This window comes from Scomber scombrus, chromosome 5, assembly GCF_963691925.1.
Source record: "Scomber scombrus chromosome 5, fScoSco1.1, whole genome shotgun sequence".
Classification (NCBI taxonomy): Eukaryota; Metazoa; Chordata; class Actinopteri; order Scombriformes; family Scombridae; genus Scomber; species Scomber scombrus.
In genome coordinates, this window is record NC_084974.1 from 3,488,395 (window position 1) to 3,512,283 (window position 23,889).

Consider the following 23,889-nt stretch of genomic DNA (forward strand, 5'->3'; position numbering starts at 1 on the left):
TAATATGATCAAGCATGATCACATTGTTATTCTACCTATTCCATGATAGATAATTGATTATCACCATAATGTAAGCATAACATCAATGTAACACTTTCTCATATAAGTAACATTCTCATACTAACATTTGTGTTTACTAAAAGAGAAAGTATAATGACAGTTCTTCAAATACCCATTTATCTGTGATCGTTGTAATAACTGTTACAATAGAGGTTTCTTTAGGTAATTGATACTGATATAAGTCATTGGTATTGTTTAAACCAATTATTTAATAAGACGTTCTTGTTTAAGTCTTTATCACTAATTTTCTCACTTTCATGCTCTGTGTGGTTTCCGGAGACACAGAGGGGAAAGTTAGGAATGTCTTTTAATTTATGACAGCGGTCTGTGTGACTCTTATCTGATGGAAGAAAGGGTTAGTAAAGTCTCTCCGATAAATTATGACGTCCAAAGGAAGCACCAAAATCTGTCTTTCGTTACTTTTATGTAGTTCTTGTCACTTTTGGTTGCTCCATGGAATGTTAATGGATCTTTGTTTGTCCAAGAGAGAGACCATGTCAGTCTCTATATAAAACCTAATCCAATTGACTCATCCCAGGGTCAAAGGTGACTCTGACCAGATGATGTTCTGAGCCGTACCGATGCTGTGTCTGCTACAGGTCTTTACTGTTACTGTTGTCTTAAGTCTCTTGTGTTGGCTTACGAACTTATATTACAAAATGAGACAAGCGCTTTTGAAATTATGTGATTAGAAATTTCTACCTCAGTAACATGCTCATTGTTTTCTTTTGTGAGCATTAGCGCTTTCACTTTTGTCAAAAATCAAGTTCGAACGAATATCAAATGTCACGCAATTCGTTCGAATATATTTGAATACTACTCTCTCCAAATGTTTTATTTCTTTCATCTCCTTTACTAGTTTTTTTGGCTCTAATTTGTGCCAATAGTGAAGACTAAATATTAAGTTTGTTTTCATTGTCAGTGGGGCTTTGCAAAGTTCTCAAAGTGCAATGTATTAGAGTAATAAACACAATGACATGGTTCTGATATTGGAGAGATGCACACCTGTAATATCTACTGTATGTGTGTATGTTTCTGTGGCTGTAGACAGTACATGGTAACCTTTCCTGCGGTTCTTGAAGCTGGAGCTGAGACCACATTCTGTGTGAGTCTCTTGCGGCCCAGCGAGACTCTTGTCATGACCGTCACTCTGATGTCCACAGAGACGAACACAACCCTCTTCAAGGAGACATCCAGCACAGACTTTCATACATGCACTCAGTTTCAGGTCACGTCCTAAGACAGGCTTTGATTTCATTTGCTTTATTTCACAAAAGAATGTTTGAATCCTAAATGTTTGTCTAATATTTTTACCATTGATATTTAAACTTGAATTACATAAAAACTGTTTATCTCCTGATTTTTATATTTTTAGCAGATTAAGAAAAAAACAATGTAATGATTTTTGGTTATCTTTTTTTTCTTAAATGAATAAATCAATTGAGCTGGACTCTGTATTTCTGTCACAGGCTCCTTTAGTGCAGAACAATGTGGTGCAGGAATTGGAGGTGGAGGTACAAGGCGAAACATTTCACTCAAAAAAGTTGAAGAAAGTCATGATCAAAGTCTACAAACCAATGACATTCGTCCAAACAGATAAACCAATCTACCTTCCTGGACAAACAGGTAACTTTGAACAGATGATGTAATATGCATCATAGTACAATTCTTTATCAAGTAAAGCTTCTGCATTCTTGTAAGCATATGTTGTCTTTCCTGACTGCAGTACCACATCCATAGTGTGTTTGTATATACTCTCCCAGCCTTTAGCGTAGTGCATGATGGTTTTAGCTTCAAACCCTCTTTGAAACTGGAATAATAAAAGAAACAGTAAGAACTGAACTGTTAAACAGATAAGACGGGTACAGTGCAACACTAAACTGAGATCTTAGTTCATCACATTGATTTTGATCAATATTGTTCCAAGTTAATGGGTGCAAGACAGACTAGAACGGATAATGAAAAGCTATTAGTAACTTTTGCCTCACTCTCATTGTGTTTCATTTGAAACTTTGATCATTAGATAATGTCTGCCTGGATAAAAGAAACACATTTCAGCAGCCTGTTACAATGTTAGACACTATTGTCCATGAGTTGTAAAACATCCATGTAATCTTTTTCCATTTCTCTCAGTACATTTCAGAGTCATTTCCCTGGACACCAAGTTTAAACCTGTCAGTCAGCTGGTGAGTGTTTAAACTGTCATCTGTTCATGATGATGTTTAAAAAACAGTGTAAGTAGTACTGAATGATAATGGTGCAGGTTTTAATTTGTACCCCAGTGAAAACCATTAATCACATGATAGTGCTCTTTAGCCTGGGGTATATGTTTAATCAGTCTGTATAAATAACTCAATGTTAGGGCTGCTGTTGATCCTCTGGGTTAATAGTACAACTAGAGCCCCCCTTAGGTAAACCTGAATGTGAAGAGTCAAAAGTCTTCAAATATGACACTCAAATTTATAATTATTATTATAAAAAACTTCACTTTGCACAGTAACCTTTTTGTTGTGTCTGATGTCAATGAAACACACAACAAAAAGGTTATTACGTTATTTCGGTTGCCGCTAAAACAACCAAAACAACCCACACTTTAACAAATCTCTTTCTGCTCTCTTTTTACAGTACGACATTATTGAACTTGAGGTAAGACAGTGGTAAACAAGAAAATACCCACAACCTAATGCTTTTTTATTAATGCTTATTCATTTTTTATTGTTGTGAAATTGTATATGTACAGGAACAGTTCAGTGAGCCAGTGGTGATTTTTATTCCAGTATTTTTTCTATACTGATGTGCCATTATGTACCGCTATAAACCTCCATTGTAAGTACTACTCTCCATACTGACCTTAAAGCTACAGTACGGCTTGAAAGTTTGTGAACCCTTAACAGTTTTCTCTATTTCTGCATAAATATGACCTGAAACGCGATTGCCAAAGAAAACACTTCTCATTCAAGCCAAAAATTAGATTTTGGTCTCATCCATCCACGATACATTTGTCCAGCCATCTTCAGGCTTATCCATGTGGTCTTGAACAAACCGTAGACGGTAGAAATGTTCTTTTTGGAAAGTAGTGGCTTTCTCTTTGCAACTCTTTTACATACACCATACACACCATTGACGTTCAATGATCTCCTGATGTTGGACTCATGAACATTGACTGTAGCCATTGCAGTAAAGGCCTTTAGTTTCCTAGATGTCAGCCTGGAGTCCCTTGTGACCTCCCAGACTATTACATGACTATTATATGCATAATCCTAGACTCTAGGATTATGCATATAATAGGACCTCTAGGACCTAGAGGTTCACTTACTTTTACCGCATACAGATATGTAACATTGGATAATTTTCCTCAATAAATAAACAAGCGTAACATTTTGGACTCATTTGTTTAACTGATGTCTCTTTATCTAGTTTTAGGACTTGGATGGTAATCTGATCTCATTTTAGGTTGTATTTATGCAGAAATGGAGCAAATTCTAAAGGGTTCACGAACTTTCAAGCAGCACTGTATTCCCTCTGAATGCCACTACACTAAGAAACGAGGGCCAAAATCTACAACCTTTATTCTGTGCAAATATATGCGTTCCAAAGGTCAGCTGACAGTAATATCATGCTTCAGCAAACTCAGTTAGTTAAATCAAGTCAATATGTTCCAAAGTTACAGACTGTTAAGTACAAAATTCCCTCTTTTTGTTTCTACACAATGTTCCTAGCTGAGCTGTGGTGGAGGGATACATTCTAGTAGTTGTCAGAACTGACTTTTCACTCACATGTTACAGAGTGAAGCACATACTATGCTAACGTATGATGCTGCTGAGATTTTTTCTACTGAGTCTTGGTGCATTTATGTTCATTTTGCCAGCTGTTAGCCACAACCCTATCCCTTCAGGATACCACAAAGGAAATCTCTACAACACAAAACAGATGCAAACCCTAATCCATGTCCACCACTGAGACAGGAGGATGTTGAGGTGGCTTGGAGAATAACAAGTACAGCTGGTGACTGACCTTAAACACTTGAGTTGGAGCAGATTGTTATTAAAAGTGTAGTGTTCAAAAATTACAGATTGCAAAAATATTCCAGAGATGTAATCTGCAAAGAAGATCATCACTTCTGGAGGTGGAGTGGTTAGAGCACATGCCACGTAATCTCAGAGTCCCTGGTTCGAATCTGGCCAGGGACCTATGATGCAGGTTATTCCCCTCTCTCTCTCCCTGTTTCCTCTCAGCCTCTCTGCCAGTTGCTATATAAATAAAGGCAAAGAAGCCCAAAAATAAATATTTTAAAGAAAATAATCCCTTCTAAATTCCACTTCCGCAGTTCAATGAGGAACTTCAGTCTGTGGAAACCAAAAAGAGGACATTTAATGAGATAGATTCACTTCAGAAAATATCCACTCAATTCAGCTAACTTATGAATGAGGGGGTTGTGGATTTTGACCCTCTTCTTCTCATTGCTTATGCTGTAGTTGAATATTGTTGTCAATAGCTTCTGGTCTCTATGGAGAGTAGGAACTATTAAATCGACTAAGACCCATTTTTACGCATATCATGGCACATTGGTTTTGTAACAAGACAAACTTGAAAAAACCTGAACCTGGGGTTGGTGGATGTTCACTGCACATGAATTTAGTCATTTTGAGGCACCACCGTTGCCCAGCCCCAACATTTGGTAAATACATGTTCTTTCTAATTATTTGTTTAACAGGATGCTGGAGGCAACCGGATTGGACAATGGCTTAACACCACAGCCAATGGTAAAATATTGCAACTGTCTTACCCTTTGAACTCAGAGGCCGTTGAAGGAACTTATAAATTAATTGTGTGGATTGATGGACAAAAAAACGATCACCATTTCAAAGTGGAGAAATATGGTGAGTTGTATTCCTTTTTTCATTTCACTGTTTTTAATGAATGAAGAATAATAACAACTATATTATGTTCTCAGTTTTGCCAAAATTTGAGGTAAAAGTTCAAGTGGCAGATGAGATAAGCTATGGAGATGAGGAAATCAAAGTTGACGTCTGTGCAAAGTAAGTGTTGGGGCTTTCTCACAGATGCATTTGCCTCATGACCTATGATGATATGAAACTAAATCTGTATTGGTGAGTTGGTGAACCTTTTTTGACAATGCGGTGATTTTGTTAAAACTTCCCTTCTAATCAGATATACTTATGGACATCCTGTGCCAGGCAGCGTTGAATTTGAGCTGTGCCGACCTCTGGGTCGTCATTATAGAATTGGTGTGTTTGATAGACATGGACAGAGAGTCCCTGACAAGTCTGCGCCGTGCTACAGGGAGATAAAGAAGGTACAGTTGATTTAACTACATTAGACACAAAGGGCCTGATTTACTAAAGGTTTGCGTGCGTAGAAACGTGTGCAAACTTGACATCACCCGCAAAAAATGTGCAAGCTGATCTACTAACGCAGCGCACTGAGGTTTGCGTCTTTCAGCTGTGCAGGATAGTACGCGCTGTCCATTTAGTACGTTTGTCATAATGAATATGTAATATGAGGCGTTTCAACCCCAGTGTGCAAAATACAGGGAGGAGAAAATGCAAATATGTTATTTAGCACGCGCATTGTGATTTACCAAACCTGAAGGTAATATATCTGACGCTAACTGCGTCTATAAATAATACCTTTGAAGGACAGGTATTAACCTGCTGCTCACTGCGCACAGATGACTTCTGTTACTGTGGAGAGGAGGAGACGGAGGCACAATGACAGAATACACACAGGATGGAGTTTTTCCACCTGTGTTAATAATTTGAGTGGAATATTTTTGGTTTTACTAAGAGCATTGACTTTGTCACAAATACTCTCCCATATGTGGGTTTTTCTGGTAATATTAGTTTTTGATATATGTCAATATATTAGTTAACCTCTTCCACTAGAACCTCACCACATTTCATTTTGCACTTGCAGCTTTCTGCTCGTCCAAACTCTCCATAAAGACACGCAAAACCCTCATTTAAATACTACTGTCTCCATCCTGTTGCACTTGTTTTCATTTACGCAGTTATTCTGAGAAGATCACCCACAAACGGCACGGGCCATCTATTGCACCGTGCACGCAATTTAGTACCCACTATTTGGGATTTTAATGGGCCCAAAATGTAATAAAATACGCAAAACACATGATATAAATATGCAAAACACATTTAACACAAACTAAAACCTACCTGTTAAATAAGAAGGGTTAGGAGGAAAAATGTAATCACATAGGAACTGACGGATTCACATATTTAGAAGTATTTTGTTCTTAATTGTGTAAATTGTGCTCCTTTTTTCTATTTATTGAATCAATTTATTGTATCTAAATTGACTTCTGAAACGTGGAATGGATATATAACATTGACACAATACCATAACTAAGACTGAATTACTGCTATGGCCTTCAGTTGCAAACAAGAAAAAAGGATGCAGTCCTTACCACTGCAACAATCGATCCTTATAGTACTTGGGCCAGAAAGCTCAACTCTGTCTTGGGACACCAATGGTAGACATACAGTGTATATTGTGGCCTCTTTGTGGCTGGCACAGCTTTAGATGTGTGGCTATAGGAGTAATAGGTTATGAAAAAGCACCGTAGTACAAGGGTTGTCCCAGATGAGTCAGAGCAGAGGCAAGTGGGAATGCTCACCTTTGGAAAAGTCGTGCTTCCTAGACATTACTGCCCAAGAGGTATTATGCCTAGCTCTAAGTGGTTACATGGGTGTGAGGTAAATCCATTCAATTTATGTTGTAGCAATGACAATGACATTTTAGCTTCAGTTAGATACCAAACTAAGGAATAATAACTTTTGCAGATTGTCATGATGGCATTTATTTCAACTGATAAATAAAGTGGAGCACTGAACCTCTTCAATGACCTGTTCTTTGATGGCAATCTGAATTGGACTTTTGGGCTTAATTCTGAAATCAACACATGTATCTTTTAGTTTGGGTTGCATACAGTTTAATAGTAATTCACATTGAGTGAATACATTTGCAAAGACATTAGGAAGTGCTTATGAGCAGACTCACAGCGACAATTGTGCTCATGTGTTTTAATATTATATTTTTATTTTTGTTCTATCTAGACAGAAAAGAATGGCTGTGCAACGTTTAGGATTCCGATGTTCACTTTTACTAAAAAAGCCTTAAGGTTCCTGCCGGATAAACTGTTTCTCAAAACCACAATGGAAGAGGAGGGGACAGGTAAGTTTTAGTCATTTTTCAAAATAACTAAATCATTGTTGTAAGATATTTTAACAATATGACTCACACACACTGTAGTAACATAGATGATTTTCTTGTAGGTATTTCATTCTCACAAGGGAAAACAATAGAGCTATCTTACACCGTTGGAAAGTTGTCTTTTATTGACACACCCAAGATTTATAACAAAGGGGCAACTGTGGAGGGAAAAGTAAGTGTGATTCTGTACACAATGTAACTGAAACCATGTGTATTTCCAGTACTACATCTTTTTTGTCTCCATCAGGTTAAAGCAGTTTATTTCAATGATACACCTATTCCTGACAAGCTGGTCTACTTGTTTCTGGGTGAAAGAAGGTCAGCACGAGACCGACAGAACCTCACTACTGACAGCAATGGTATCGCCACTTTCTCATTAAACACAACTAACCACAACGACAAGATCCAGCTAAGAGTAAGTCAAATATTCTGGTATTTTAATAGCATGGCCAGACATGATGACAGTAAAATATGCAGATGCAAAAGCTACACTAATAAACTGTCATGCATAATATGTCTCTTAATTTGGAGTGATTTTAACATCCAATCAACCCCAATCAATGCATCAACCCTTTTCTAATGGGCAAAGTTGAGACATTTGTTTGGTAACATCAATGTTTGATGTGGTTGCGGTTGATGTGGTTCCAATATAAGAGATGATTGACACAATAAAACAGCCCCCGCCCTGTGTAAAAATGGATTCTGAAGTTCAGCTAAAGCTAATATGGAACTTCAATAGTTGAGTTAGTTGACCAACAATTCTTGCCTTGAAATATGGGAATGTGAGTATTGTCTTTATTCGACTGACTCAACACCTTAAACCTGGTTTCATTCATACAAAATAGGCCAAACTCAAATTTGTCTCAGATGGCCTTTGCAATCTGTATAACATATGATACCCAGAAAGAAAATTCCGGGGGGAAAAACAGCATTTACACAGAGGAAGAGGACACTGTGAGGAAGAAGCTGTTAATTGGACATGATGCGTGAATAGTGATGAACAAAGATGGATCAAAAACTGTATGATTCTCCTGAAAAACAGACACCAGGCATTTATGGTGGTGATGAGCAGGCTGGACACAAAATGAGGGCTTCCTACATACACCCAGTTGAACCAAATGGGGCAAAATTCAGTCTGATAGAAGCTTCACAGATACAACGGTGAAAGTAAAAGATTGAGACTGGGGAGCCAGAGTACAGACAGACGAAAAGAAGACCACTATAGTATTGCTACTGGGTGTAGGACTACAAATGGGTTTTACATACCTCTTGACTAAACGTTGTATAGTGAAGTAAAGTATAAGTATAAGTATAAGTATAAGGGATTACAATTTCCAAAACAGTACAGTTACCAATCCAAGTAATGCTGCATTACTGCGTCACCTGGATTTGATTTATTTTTTGTCCTAGGTAGGTTAGCTTATGATGACATGTACGTGTGACAGTTCAGGGTAAGTCACGTTAGCTACAAGCCAAAAAGCTAAATGGAATGGAGGATGGACGATTTTTTTGAGTTTATGTCAGTAAAAGATGCAAATGATTTTGTTGTCTTTGTGTGAGCAGCAAATACTTTCAACTGCGATAAATACAACATCTAATTTATAAAAGGATCTGGTATGGCAGCACAGAAATATGAAACTTATCAGAAACAAAACAAAGATGCTCACAGAGAGGTGTCTGTACATGCACTAACAACAGAAATCGGATTTCAGAGCAGGACATGGTGGTAGAGAACAAGATCTCGTAGAGGAGATGTTACCTATTTCCAAAGTTGACTTTCCAAAGTTGCTCTCTGGGTGTAACAGTTCAACTTTGGAGCACAACAAGGTCACTGTAACATGTAAAAGAATCAGAGGCAGGCAGACATTTGATGTTATTGGTGCAGAACTACAACAAATTCATTCATCGTATGGACTGCCTGGCAAAGTTTTGGACACTGTGACAGACAATGCATTTGCTTGTGTACTGGAAAGCAAAGGCGCACATCATTCAGCTGCCAGTTGTCTGAAATTCAAATTCTGATGGCTGAGAGATGAGAAGATTATGTCAAGAGATAGAATATCCTCAACTGGCCGACTCAAGCCCCTGATCCCAATCCGACTGAGCTGCATTTCACTTGCTGAACACCAGACTAAAGGCAGAGACCCCACTACAAGCAATAGCTAAAGTTGGCTGCAGTGAAGGCCTGGGAGAGCATCACCAAGAAAAATATCAACATATTTTGACAGTTTAATGAAAAATAGAGAGAGCTACACACTTGTTTTCAACAACTGTCATAACTATGAGCAATCGACGACACATTCAGCTGAAACTTTGAAACCATTGTTGCCCTTTGCCTGGGACACACCTATGCCTATCAATAAAGTCAGAGTTCTTGTAAGAGTTCTTACCACATGTTAAAGATGCCCTGCTTGACAGACCTGTTCAGTGGAGGGAATTAACAGAACATCATCAAAAGACTCTTTGTGAGCTTGCTACCACTGACAGTAATCCTTTAATCCTTAAACTAACCATAATAATAACTAACCATAAATAACCATAACTGTTATATATTTCATTATTTGTGTTGTTGGCTGGTTAAGAGCACTTCTTCTCTACAATCCAGGCTAGCGTGACATTATTGCCGGAGCTAACATACATGAATATACACCATGGGACGGCAGTTCACACACTGTCTATGGTCAAGCCATCTTCTCCTCATTCTAAAACAGTCAGCTCTCTAGAGGTAAAGAAGAAGTCGAAACCACTTCCCTGTGATGGAAAAGCGACCATATATATCCAATATGCTATAGCAGGAGAGACCGAGGGCTTTGTGGATGTGATGTGGTTGGTGAGTACTGGGTGTAAAGAGCATTTAAGCTTTGAGATGAATCACAACATTTAGGCTACAACCTACCATTAAGCCTTTACCTGTTCTCAAAAAGAAAACAGGCATTTTTTCATCATTTTTCAAAATATTTCCTTGGGGCAATAATAACAGCTAATGTTTTTCAAATAGACTCAACAGTTGTTTTTTTAATATAGGCCTCTACCTTGATATGTCACTTCATGGTAAAAGAATCAAATACATTTACAAATACCAAAAAAATAGAGAAAAAGTCAAATGAAATGCTGTCTTTTAAAGAGATAAATCAGATTCATCTCTGGTGGTGCAACATATATATATATATATATATATATATATATGTTGTCTGTTGTAAACTGTGTGTGTGTGTGTGTGTGTGTGTGTGTGTGTGTGTGTGTGTGTGTGTGTGTATCCATATATGTAAATATATATATATACACACACACACACACACACACACACATATAATGAGAATAGTTTAGCTTCACTACCTTTACCATAAAATTAATATTTGTAGAGCATGTTTTTGTTTTTGTTTTTTGACCCTTACTATATTTATTAATTTTTTATCAATAAAATATGAAATAATAATTATGTGCAGTAAGACCTCTGAAAATATATATTGAAAAAATATGGTTATCTTTGAAAGTTCCACCAATCAAACTCATGTCTCCAGTCTGGGGTGACTTTTTTGTTGCCAACTAAAAGACACAGTGACATCTAGTGGATTTCCTTTAACATAACATACCTAAACTGAGTGGTAGAGATTGTTTAATCAGGTTGAGTTAAAACATAGTGACTCAAAATGTGCTCTACCAAACAGTTAAGCAGAACATTAAACTATAGGGGCAGACACACATCATGATTTAAGCTAAGATTTGGGGATTGACTGATGGGGTCAAGTCAAGGTGAGTCCCCCTGTACTACAGAGAGTATTATTTTATTATGCAGGTTATTCAGGTTTCAGTACAGAAGTAGAGCTAGGATTACACTCACCCTCACATGCAGCTCCCTCTGAAAAGTTTACAGTTCATGTCTCTTTTAATTTCCACCAGATATTATCCAGAGGAGCCATTATCGGGCAACAATTTCATAAGGTTGCAGTGCTTAAGGAACCCGGTAGGTGAAGAGTAAGAATAATCTACCCATAAATTGAGATTTGTAGACATATTCTCACTTAGAAAATAGTGTTTAGTAGAATTGTGCCGCATTTCATACTTTTAAAGGATTTGTGTTGCATTGGTTGATATGTTTGATCATAACATTTTATTTTCTTTTTCAGTGACTGCAGGCGAGTTGTCCTTTCAGTTGAAAGTGACTCCAGATATGGCACCAATGGTCCAGATTGTTGCTTATACTATCCTCCCCAGTGAGATTGTGATCGCCCACAGTGAAGACTTCTCCACAGAGAAATGCTTCAGTAACAAGGTCAGTGTGAAAAGAAGATGATGAACCTGAGCTTTTCAGATTTACATATAAATTATATGTAAGTGTAGTTTAATATGTTGGCTTCTAGTTTCACAGGGGTTTGATTGATCTGTGCAACAAGTAAGTGCAGCGTCAGAGTGGGACAATATTTCAGGCCAGGCATTTGACTTTATTCCAGACCACATGTGGCCACACAAAAAAACAATAAGAGAAAACAACTTAAAACAACACAGTATCAATAAAACAAGAAAAAATGCAATATATATATATAACAAATATGAAGATCATAAAAACGGTGAAATTACTTTACTACCATAGGCTTTTTTAAGTAAGTAAGCTACATTAATAACTTATGTTACAATGTCTGTTTCTGTTCCTTTTTTCTGCTCTTCCATTTTTTGCAATTTGAATGTAAACACATGGCTGCAGATTTAAGACAGCAGAACTGTAATATACTTGATTTCTGTGCATCACCGAGAGGCGTGATTACATTGTTTGCCAGATAAGTGGGTTTAATTGGTCCATCAACTCTTGCTTGCTATATTTTCGCTGGTCAAGTTGACTTTCCAAGTCAGGCCAGAACGACTATCATAATGGAAATATGTACTGTGATAATATCTGTCATCTAGGATGGGACCTTGTCACTCCCAACGAGGAAACACCAAACTCAGCACTGCAGAGTTGGGAGTGACAATAATAATTTTTTCACCTTGCACACCTCATTTCATAGCTTTCTTTTGTCAGATGAGAAGCAAATGGAACTATATCTTAAGAAACACAATAGAAAATCATGAGCTACATGGGTTTTCAGCCAAATCTGCTACAGATTGAATCTTTGTTGTTTGTTTTAAAATAACTTTGATGCATTTACCTTTCACCACTGAGATCCATGACCCCTCTAAACAGACAAATTGACCTGCTCCTGGACAGAAATCTGTGGGTGAACAATCAGTCCATCTTCCTAAAAATAGGAGAACGTTTCTTTTATGTACATACTGTCATACCTACTTCTATCAGACAATTTGCTGGAGGAATATAGTTTACATCTCTTTAAGATCTGTATCTCTTTTGTATTTGTTTCAGGTGTCAGTAGAGTTTTCTCCATCCTCAGCTGTCCCAGGAGAGGAAATCACCTTGCAGTTAATGGCCCAGCCAGACTCTCTATGTGGCGTGAGTGCTGTGGACCAGAGCGTTCTCATCAAGGAGCCGGGGAAGACTTTTAATGTAGACCAGGTCAAGATCAACCACAGCCGATACATTAGATGATTTTTTTTTATTATTGTGTTCTGTCTTACATTTTGGATTTGTAACAAGCAGCAACTACTAAAGCTGAAGCAATGGCCACTAGATACTCCAAATGACTCCTATTCAAAAAACATTAACTTCTCAGCATTGGTTGTCACACGGGTTGGTTGTCACATTCATCAGATCTCGGTCTCTAGAGGGCGCTGTTAAAAAGTTTTGGCACTGAAAGTTTCAGAATTTAGGGGTTACTTCTGGAGTAAACTGCTTGACATTAAGGTGAGAGGACATTTAGTGTTTTTCATGTGAAAAGGCTTTTACACAATGAGTTTATAATAAAACAATCATTACCATTAAAAAGTATGAAGAGAGATCGATAGTTAGGTAGGTTTTATTCTTACCTACGCCATGTGGTTGTTAGCTTTGCTGATAGCAAAAAATCCCAGTTGGGGAAGCTTGTCACATTCTCTTTGGGGTTGGTTGTCTCATATGGTGGTATACATATGGTGTGATATATCTAGTTCTTTCTTTCTTTTAAGATAGCAAAATGAGCAGACTTCTCTAGATGTGATGCGCAGAGCAGTCAGAGAGGTGAAAATGTACAATATTGTTATATAAGGGGGAACATTTAGGAATTATTTTTCTTGTTAATGTTCACTTGGTGCAGGAGATGTGTTATGTTGTTGTATTTCAATGAAACCAAACATTTAAAAAAAATGTTTTAAGACTGTCTACATTTTTTTTCTACATTACAAGAACACAGAGACAACCAATCCCATAGTGTGTGACTACCAACCCCACGATGGGGATGGTTGTCACAAGTGCAAGACATATTTGACGGCCCATATCTTTTGAACAGAATCAGATGAAGGAGAGTAAGACCACTCTATTCCTACCTGACACTTTAGGCTTCAATTACAAATTAAAAGGAAATCTATTCAGTATACGGTTTATTAGGAATTCAAAGGAAAGAAAAAAGTGTGACTACCAACCCCATTCTCCCCTACCAAGTCAATCATTTTTCAACATTACGGCATTATGGCAAAATTCAGGCCCCTCTAAGAGGTGTGCTGGTGGTAATTTTGACTTATAGACTTCTCAGTATTTCACTAAATTTAATGTTACTTGATTACGATAGGTTGGCACAATTGAGCTAATGTAGCTAACGTTAGCCCAAGTGTGCAGTGCTTGGTGTTCAAGTTGAAAAGAAAAGACAGCACTGACCATAAGCTGCAGTTCTTTTTTTCCCTCATTTTTTCTCCTTTATTTATAAGTACATGGCATAGAGGCCTACAGGAAATAGAGAGATAGAGAGGAATGTCGTGCAGCAAAGGTCCCTTGCTGGAGTCAAACTAGGGATGCTTTGATTATGAAGCATGTGCTATAACCACTCGACTACAAAATGCGATCCAATGGGTGATGTCACACCTTGCTATGTCCATCTTTATATAGAGTCCATGGTTTGTAACCGTAAAGTTGCAGGTCTATAGCCTGGGACTGGTAGGGAGAATGTGTTTTTAGGGAATGCTTTCCATTTCTTATTTCCTGATAAGATGTTCCAAAGCGGGACACTCAATGGAACTGGCCAGGATTAGTACATTTAAACCTAGACCTAAACTTGTTAGGTTTCTTATGTAAGTCACAAACACAGTGCAACAAAATGTCTTTTTTTATGTTAGTTCCTGACATAAGTCCATCACCGATGGTAATTTGTATGAAGATAAGTAGTCTTTCAATACATGGATTCCACTTTTTATTATTAGGGCCCGAGCGGAGACTGCAAGTCGCCTGGCGAAAGCCCTATTGAAATTCATTCATGCCCCAACGTGCAAGTGACCCCAAAGTGCAAGTGACCCCAAAGTAATCAAGTAATCAAGTAATCATGTGGTATGGAAGACCCCCGGGGAAAAATGCTATATTGAAATTGTAATGTTTATTAGGGCCTGAGCGGCGACTGCAAGTCGCCTGGCGAAAGCCCTATTGAAATTCGTTCATGCCCCAACGTGCAAGTGACCCCAAAGTGCAAGTGACCCCAAAGTAATCAAGTAATCAAGTAATCATGTGGTATGGAAGACCCCCGGGGAAAAATGCTATATTGAAATTGTAATGTTTATTAGGGCCCGAGCGGCGACTACAAGTCGCCTGGCGAAAGCCCTATTGAAATTCGTTCATGCCCCAACGTGCAAGTGACCCCAAAGTGCAAGTGACCCCAAAGTAATCAAGTAATGAAGTAATCATGTGGGATGGAAGACCCCCGGGGAAAAATGCTATATTGAAATTGTAATGTTTATTATTATTATTATTATTATTATTATTATTATTATTAGGGATCGAGCGGCGACTGCAAGTCGCCTGGCGAAAGCCCTATTGAAATTCGTTCATGCCCCAACGTGCCAGTGATCCCAAAGTGCAAGTGACCCCAAAGTAATCAAGTAATCAAGTAATCATGTGGTATGGAAGACCCCCGGGGAAAAATGCTATATTGAAATTGTAATGTTTATTAGGGCCCGAGCGGCGACTGCAAGTCGCCTGGCGAAAGCCCTACTGAAATTCGTTCATGCCCCAACGTGCAAGTGACCCCAAAGTGCAAGTGACCCCAAAGTAATCAAGTAATCAAGTAATCATGTGATATGGAAGACCCCCAGGGAAAAATGCTATATTGAAATTGTAATGTTTATTAGGGCCCGAGCGGCGACTACAAGTCGCCTGGCGAAAGCCCTATTGAAATTCGTTCATGCCTCAACGTGCAAGTGACCCCAAAGTGCAAGTGACCCCAAAGTAATCAAGTAATCAAGTAATCATGTGGTATGGAAGACCCCCGGGGAAAAATGCTATATTGAAATTGTAATGTTTATTATTATTATTATTATTATTATTAGGGCCCGAGCGGCGACTGCAAGTCGCCTGGCGAAAGCCCTATTGAAATTCGTTCATGCCCCAACGTGCAAGTGACCCCAAAGTGCAAGTGACCCCAAAGTAATCAAGTAATCAAGTAATCATGTGGTATGGAAGACCCCCGGGGAAAAATGCTATGAATAGCGCCCCCTACAAAGTCCAAAAATGCCCATTGGGAATTTTGCTAACTTTGTCCTATGCTCACAAAATTCGGTACACATATGTATTATACCCACATATGCAAAAAAGCCTCTTGACCTCATGACCTCAACCCAACAGGAAGTCGGCCATTTTTCCCGCCTAAAATTAATTCCTCCCACAGCGTTCGCCCGATCAAGTTCAAATTAGGTACGCAACATCTCCAGACCTAGCTGAGCTTAAGTTGTGCTCTGCGCATCCGTAGGTCAAAGTGCGTGTCTGCCAGGGCTCAACTAACTTTGGCGTGCTCGCCATGTACATACGAGTGGCTCTCACGCCCACATACTTCATCCAATCAGCTTCAAACTTGCTGGACATGATGATGGCTCCGCCCTGAACGTCCCGATATATTAACTTCCGACGTAACTCATAGCGCCCCCCGGTGGTAACAGGAAGTTAACTAAGATTCATTAAAATTACATACTTTGCCCCATCAACTTCATTCAGAACCAGTTGGTGAAGCTACATTATGAAGACTGTGAAGCTACGAGTAATGGCGTCCGTGTGGCGACACGGCGACCATCAATTCCTCGCCATGAAAATACGTTTGGCTTTTTGATGGCTTTATTGAACTCGTATCATCATGAAAATTGGTACACAGGTCCAGGGTGCCGACCTCAACGTCTCCATTCGCTCATAGGCGATCTCACTCGTGTCGCCCCCTAGTGGAAACAGGAAGTGCCATATTTTACATCATCATTGTGCGATTTCCACAAAACTTCACATGTGTAATCACTGTCCCACCCTGAACGCAACCGCTTGTGTTTTGTTACACTCTACTGCCCCCTGGTGGATGAACCATCAACCTCTCATAACTCCTTCATGCTTTGTCCAATTCACTCCAAACTTCACTTGACTGATGAGTGGCCGCCCTGAACACACCAGACCATATGTGTAACTACCTGTGACTTCCCCCTACTGGATGAACGAAACATTGCATTTTTGGCCTCCTTCCAGGTTTTTTCTCACTTTCTGCTTCACGCCACAGCCCCGCCATGCCTCAGGCCCCGCGGTGGCATGGGTGAGCGAGGGCCCGCCATCGCCGTTTGCGGCTTTAATTAGTCCTGTAATTGCTGTTCCCAGTTCTCTGATGTTCTGAACACTTGCAAGTCATAACATGTATCATGTATCTGAATCTCTCCCATCATTGCCTTCCATCCCATGTGATATGAATGAAGTGTTTTTGTAGGTTCACAGATATGCTTACCAAACAGATATATTTTGTTATAAAAGAGTGCCTTATAGTTGTTAAGATGTTTATATCTTTCTTTCTTTTCAGATATTTAGTTTGTTGCCTGTTAAAAAAGCATCTGGTATTCCAGAAGATATTGAAGATCCTCTAGGGTGTATAAATGTGAGACAACGAAGAGATATTTTGCCACACCCTGGATATGGCGATAAAGACGATCCTTACTCAGTTTTTGAGGTAACCCTTGTTTACTAAATGCATTGCTGACATCTGCTGAAAAAGCAAAAATACTAAGTAACAAACAGGACAATACATATGATAATGTAGACGCTGCTTTGAAGTGACATTTTTAAATGTTGATGGTTTTTCTAGAAATTGGGCCTGAAGATGGCAACAAATGTGTTCATCAGGATGCCATATTGTGTGAACTTCAAGGGAACACCATACTACAATCATCGTTGTGAGACTTCTTACTTTAGCTCTATCAATTAACGCATGCTGAATATTTACAAGCTATAACTTCAGGAATGCTCACTGTTTCAAGTTGACCTTTGATTCTGATTGAATATTATCCTCTTTCTTCAGTCGGTTTTAAGCTTCCCCCCCCAATAATGCTTGAATTCGTCCCGGGGAGTGCTGGTGAAAAGGGGTCGGAGGATCATGGAGCTGCTCCACCAATAGAGACAGCCCGCAGTTTCTTCCCTGAGACTTGGATCTGGGACCTGGTGGAAATTGGGTGAGCTTTTATCACAAGACACTTTACATGATGTTATTTGTCAGCTCACACACATAACCAAAACACAACGGTTCTTTTTTCATGCGATAAAAAAGCCGAAAAAAGGCAACAAATTGTTTTGTATTGGCTTTCAATAATAATGAAGTTGCATTTCTTGTCTCTCTTTTTCTCTGTTTCTCATACACACTCAAAAGTTTCTATCCTTCTACACTGATTATGTATGGTCAATGAACCTCTCATTGTTTCATTGGTTTGTTGAGTATTTTCAGGTGGATTAATATGTATAATATGGTAAATGGTCTGTACTTATATAGCGCCTTTCTAGTCTTTACGACCACTCAAAGCGCTTTACACTACATCTTATTCACACACTGTTGGCAGGAGCTACCACCAACCTGCACATCAGGGGAAGTTAACCATTTATACACATTCATACACTGTTGGCACAGCAACGGGAGCAAATTGGGGTTAATTGTCTTGCCCAAGCAAACATTGACATGTGGACTGGAGGAGCCGGGAATCGAACCACCAATTGGAGGACGACTGCTCTACCTCCTGAGCCACAGTCGCCATATAATATATATATGTTCAATGTAGTTATCATGTTTTGGGAAGCCAATCAGCCTAATTCATGAAGTCTCTTAACAAGCCCCAGTAATGAATTGAAGGAAACCTTCTCAGGCAAAAAAAGAGCAACTAAAACTATCTGAAGAGATACAAGAGATAAGAGAGAAAAAGAGCCGAACTGACTCTTTCAATGGACTGGTAGTAAAGAGACTCAGTTGTATCTGAGCAACTCAGAAGTTCACCATCAAGAATAAAATACAATAATAACTCTGAAATGTCTATCTCCAGTCCATGCATGCAGTAATGTTACTACAGCAAATATTGTGAGGGGTCAGCAGTGGCACACAGTTCTGGGCATCATTTGAAACTCTCCAGAGGAAATGCAGATTGGGATTTTAGCTATTTAAAATAAAAAATATCTTGACAGCTCTGATAGAGCTACAAACAATTTCACTGTGTAAAACTGGAATCTGTCATTTCAGACTTTCTAACAAGACGGTGTGCAGTGCATTCAGGTTGCTGTAGGATTTCCACCTTTAGAGCAATAGGCAAACTTTTTCTGTTTTTTTTAGTCTGTGAATGGAACAAATCTTGAAAATATTTGTTCCATTCACAGTTTTCATGTATATTGGCCAATGTCCCCCTTGCAGACACATGCACACACTTGGACACTCGCACACATACACATATGAACACACACTGACTTTCTCTCATTTTTCTGTTTTTATTTTTTATATTGTTGCTATCATATACATATATATATATATATTGGAAATATTGAAAATAATTGCACCACTTGTACAAGCAAACCTGTGTCTTGTTCCAGAGAGTCTGGAACAAAAGATGTGTCCTTGACTGTCCCAGACACCATCACCACCTGGGAGACGGAAGCTTTCTGTCTGTCCCCTCATGGTTTTGGCTTGGCTCCTCGTAAAGAGCTCACCGCCTTCCAGCCCTTCTTCCTCGAGCTCACCTTGCCCTACTCCATCATCCGGGGGGAGCACTTTGAACTGAAGGCAACTGTCTTCAACTACCTGTCCAGCTGCATCATGGTAATGAATGCTTTCACACTCACAATACTACCGCGTCAAAATCTGAGACAGAAGAAAGTACATTTGCACTGCATGCTTGCACAGATTAGAGGCTTACTGTCACACAGACTCTCAGACACACAGGCCTCACATACAGCTCATTAAGTTATGTTAATACAGTAACATGTCAGCAAACAACTGTCTAATTACACATACTGCAGAAACAAAGAAGCATTAATACGCCATTTGAGTCCAGTTTGTGTCCACCTCATGAATGAAAGTCATTCATGAGTCTTCTGTCTTCTTCAGGCTCTCTGTCGCTAGGTTTGTCAGAGTATATTTTTATTTTGTATGGTACGTTTAGTGAGAAGACTGAGACTCATCTATACAGTTAAAAGAAGGTGCACCTAACACCAGATGTGTGTTGATTCTCAGTGTGTTCAGGAAAGTAAAATTGTAACAAAAATCCCAACTCTGCATTAATATGTAATCTGCAACCCCTCCATTTTTGTAACTTGACTGGTTTAAAAGTGAGATTATGTGTCTTGAACAGGTCAGTGTGACGCCAACAGTCTCTTTAGATTACACCCTCACCCCTCTCTCTGATGACCAGTACACTTCCTGTTTGTGTGCCAATGAACGCAAGACCCTCAGCTGGAGCCTGGCACCCTCAGTCTTAGGTAAGTGTCACACCTGTATCCTTCTGTGTAGAGATTTTCTCAATACAATCAGATTGTTACAAATATATTAACTGTAATTACAATTATGTTTCTGATTTCCCACATGTGGTAATAAATCAATTACAATAATTTGACAAAAACTGATATAAGTTGTTGAAATTAACAGATTTCTTTTAGGACTTTTGTGAAAAAAACAATTTTTCATGCCAATAAACATTAAGAAACATGTATGAACATGTATTAATTAGACTAAAATAAATTATAAAGAAGAAGAATAGGGATTTGCTTTTCATCCCCTTCACATTTTATACCTATACTGTGTCACAGTGGAGAGGGATCCACCTCTAATAAATCACTCCAAGCTCTTAGAAGTTATATGTAGATAATTGATCTTCATACATGGTTTTATGATCATTATTAGGAGTCATGAATGTGACAGTGAGCGCTGAAGCTGTGACATCCCACGCATCATGTAACAATGAGATTGTAACCGTGCCAGAGAGAGGTCGCATCGATGTGGTCACACGGCCTCTCATAGTAAAGGTGGGCACTTTTAATACAAGATGACAAAGAAAAACTGTGTATACTCTACTTCTGATGATAAAATAAATGATCAACTTTGACAGAGCACATGTGTTACATGATCTTCCATCTCTTTCCTTCTCAGGCTGAAGGAACTGAGATGACAAAGACTCACAACTGGCTGCTCTGCCCAAAAGGTCAGTATGGTTTAGAACAGGAATTTTAACACCAGGAACAAGAGCAAGCCCAAAATGTACATTTGAAATTGAATATTTAAAACAAATCCAGGAATTTTTGGGTTTGGAAATTGTAGATATTTAACTAAGTAATAAATCTAAATGACATATGTAATAAGACAGTTGCTTCTGCTGGTCTGTCTCACATTTGAGGGATTGTTTTCTGCACCGTCACTCATACTTGTGTTGTTGTGTTTTTTGCTATAAACAGATGATGCTTTGACAGAGGAAGTAGAGCTACAACTCCCCGAGAATGTGATTGATGGGTCTGCCCGGGCTTCACTATCAGTTCTAGGTAAACAGATTCCTTGTGATATATATTCACTATCGCTTAATAAAACAATGCTGGCAGGATAACTGTTACTTCATGCTGAAACACTGAAATTCAAAGCATTTTCCCATTTTTGATAATATACTTAATCATGACACTTTTTTAACCATGGCACTTTCATACAGTATGCAACGTTTATACAGTAAACAGTATATCTAAGTAACTATGAAAGCTTAGGGATCAAACAGATGCTTGTGCAGCTTGTAGTCCACTTACTACAATTTGTGTATGTTTACATTACTGCTGGCTATTTCCAAACCAGGCCATGAGTTTATAGGTTGATTCATTCAATTCCAGGCAACCAATTGTTCAACATTTGTGGGCATATGACAGTGGGTATACTTGTCTCCCAAATCAATGCAGAAGTTAAAGATCAGACTAGTTTAATTTCTTAAGAGGTCAGTGTTTCTGTGCAGGTGACATCCTGGGTCGGGCCTTGAAGAACCTGGATGGACTGCTGAAGATGCCGTATGGATGTGGGGAGCAGAACATGGCTCTCCTGGCCCCCAACATCTACATCCTCCAGTACCTGAAAAACACAGATCAGATGACCCCAGCCATCAAGGAAAAGGCTACCAATTTCCTGACTAGTGGTGAGTTGGTATTGGACACCCTATTATTCCATGTGCATTATGTGAGAGTGATTCAGACCATTCACATTACAGGTATATTACAGGAGTATGTTTACTATGCCTGTAACTACCCTATGTACTGAGGTTATATCATATTTGTTAGCTCATATGTGTTCAAATGTTTCACTATTAACTACATCACTAAAATGTATTGAGTAGAGTGGAGTTATTACAATATTTCCCTCTTAAATGCAGTAAATGAGTAAAAGTATGAAGAAAGTATGGACAAGAACTTAAAATCTGAAATTTGTGTAATTAAAATTACCGGCTGTTAATTTGGGGGATTGCAGGAAACCACAGAATGCCTGGAGTAACATGAGTGCTCAGCACAAGATCAATAGTGTGCTAAACTGGTTATGAATATGGATGTTGAAGGAAGGAAACAGCAGAGTAAGTGAGGTGTGAGAAGCCTTAAAACAGGCTGCATGAGTGCTTTAGGACTGAGGCTTTCTGAGCTGATGCAATTCATGCATCTCAACCTCTAAGTAATGGGGGCCTCTCAAAACTAGTAAAAACGGTCTGTTGCACCAAACTTATGAGATAATAATCATAATCATGATTTGCGTACTGTGATTATAATACAGGCTACCAGAGGCAGTTGAACTACAAGCACTATGATGGCGCTTACAGCACATTCGGAGGTGGAACACCGAACACTTGGTATGAAAATGACTGAATCACATTGATGTCTATCTGTAGACACCTGAAAAACACATTTCAACGCTGAACTGCAGTGTTAATTAACTGGTATAATCAGTGTATCAGAGTGACAGGTCATACATTAACAAAGATCAGGCACATCTCTTTTTTTTGTAAATGTCTGACCCTGTTTAACTTATCTACAGGTTGACTGCTTTTGTACTGAGATCCTTTGCCAAAGCACAGTCTTTCATCTACATCGACCCAGCAAAGATTAAGCAGTCAAAGACTTGGCTGAAGAGAAAACAACTTCCCAATGGCTGTTTCCAAAAGTCAGGAAAACTCTTTAACAACAGAATGAAGGTAGGTCATAGAGTCTGTATAAAAATGAGGGCACTGTATTTCTCGTCACTATGTTGGAGATACAGTCTTGTGTTTGATGTCTCTGTGATGCTTCGTCTCTACAGGGTGGTGTATCTGATGAAGTGACTCTCAGTGCTTACATCACTGCTGCGTTCTTGGAGATGAATATTTCAGCTGCTGTAAGTACTGTGGATGACAAGTAACTATCTCTGTTTTCAACTCTCTTGTAAAAGGCAACAGAGAAAAACAAAATGCATAGCAAAAAAAACAACAACAAAAAAGATAACAGACTACAACAGCAGAGACACAGTTTCAAGTTTTGGCAGTGGCACCCCAGCTTCGTCGTCAGTTTAAGCAAACACAGTTAGTGTGTTCATGGGTAGGATGTTAGTAAGGGATGATGTTCTTGTTCCTGCACCAGGGACTCTTGTTTTATTGTTGGAATGTATTGTCTTATAACCTACAGTACAATTTGTTTTCTTCTTCTACATCTATACTGTAAATATCAGTGATGTGTTCCAACACTTTGCCTCCTTAACCTCATCTCATAAGACTGCAAGTGCTGTTTTTTCTTGTCTATGATTTTTGAATGCCTGATTTCAACCAATCATCTCCTCTATTTGTGTTGAATTATAGCCGCAGTCAAAAGTTTGGGCACACTTTTCCATTCAGTGTGTCCAAACTTTGACTGGTCCTATATTTCTACACAAATAGATTATATGAAAATAATGAGTAATAAAACAATTAAGTTGTTTTTTAGAATCTATTGAAATTGAGAGAGTGGATCAAAAGATGTATATCACATGTTTTTATCTGTTACAGCATCCTGTGGTGAACAAGAGCTTGTCTTGCCTCAAAGAGTCCACCAGTGACCTCAAAAACACCTACACTGCAGCTATGCTTGCGTACGTCTTCACCTTGGCTGGAGACATGGAGACCCGTGCTCAACTGCTGGAGCACCTAGACAAGGTTGCACTACATGACGGTGAGTTATAATCCTAAAACAAATCATTACTGCGTCATTACTGTTGAGATAGCTCACCT

The 23,889-nt window shown here is 38.8% G+C and overlaps 1 protein-coding gene across 1 annotated transcript in view; it reads left to right on the forward strand.

Moving 5' to 3' along the window:
- Window positions 1-23,889, forward strand: part of LOC133980443 (alpha-2-macroglobulin-like) — a 31,612-nt gene that overhangs the window by 3,311 nt on the left and 4,412 nt on the right. The window contains exons 2-28 of the mRNA XM_062419164.1: window positions 1,108-1,288; window positions 1,530-1,686; window positions 2,194-2,246; window positions 2,686-2,706; window positions 4,775-4,940; window positions 5,015-5,099; window positions 5,233-5,377; window positions 7,155-7,272; window positions 7,374-7,483; window positions 7,559-7,726; window positions 9,917-10,141; window positions 11,212-11,275; window positions 11,439-11,584; window positions 12,668-12,817; window positions 17,199-17,345; window positions 17,481-17,568; window positions 17,694-17,844; window positions 19,238-19,463; window positions 19,996-20,122; window positions 20,544-20,665; window positions 20,790-20,841; window positions 21,092-21,175; window positions 21,628-21,804; window positions 22,428-22,503; window positions 22,689-22,845; window positions 22,950-23,024; window positions 23,668-23,830. Coding sequence (XP_062275148.1) covers window positions 1,108-1,288; window positions 1,530-1,686; window positions 2,194-2,246; window positions 2,686-2,706; window positions 4,775-4,940; window positions 5,015-5,099; window positions 5,233-5,377; window positions 7,155-7,272; window positions 7,374-7,483; window positions 7,559-7,726; window positions 9,917-10,141; window positions 11,212-11,275; window positions 11,439-11,584; window positions 12,668-12,817; window positions 17,199-17,345; window positions 17,481-17,568; window positions 17,694-17,844; window positions 19,238-19,463; window positions 19,996-20,122; window positions 20,544-20,665; window positions 20,790-20,841; window positions 21,092-21,175; window positions 21,628-21,804; window positions 22,428-22,503; window positions 22,689-22,845; window positions 22,950-23,024; window positions 23,668-23,830 — 3,434 coding nt within the window. The remainder of the gene's footprint in view (window positions 1-1,107; window positions 1,289-1,529; window positions 1,687-2,193; window positions 2,247-2,685; window positions 2,707-4,774; window positions 4,941-5,014; window positions 5,100-5,232; window positions 5,378-7,154; window positions 7,273-7,373; window positions 7,484-7,558; window positions 7,727-9,916; window positions 10,142-11,211; window positions 11,276-11,438; window positions 11,585-12,667; window positions 12,818-17,198; window positions 17,346-17,480; window positions 17,569-17,693; window positions 17,845-19,237; window positions 19,464-19,995; window positions 20,123-20,543; window positions 20,666-20,789; window positions 20,842-21,091; window positions 21,176-21,627; window positions 21,805-22,427; window positions 22,504-22,688; window positions 22,846-22,949; window positions 23,025-23,667; window positions 23,831-23,889) is intronic.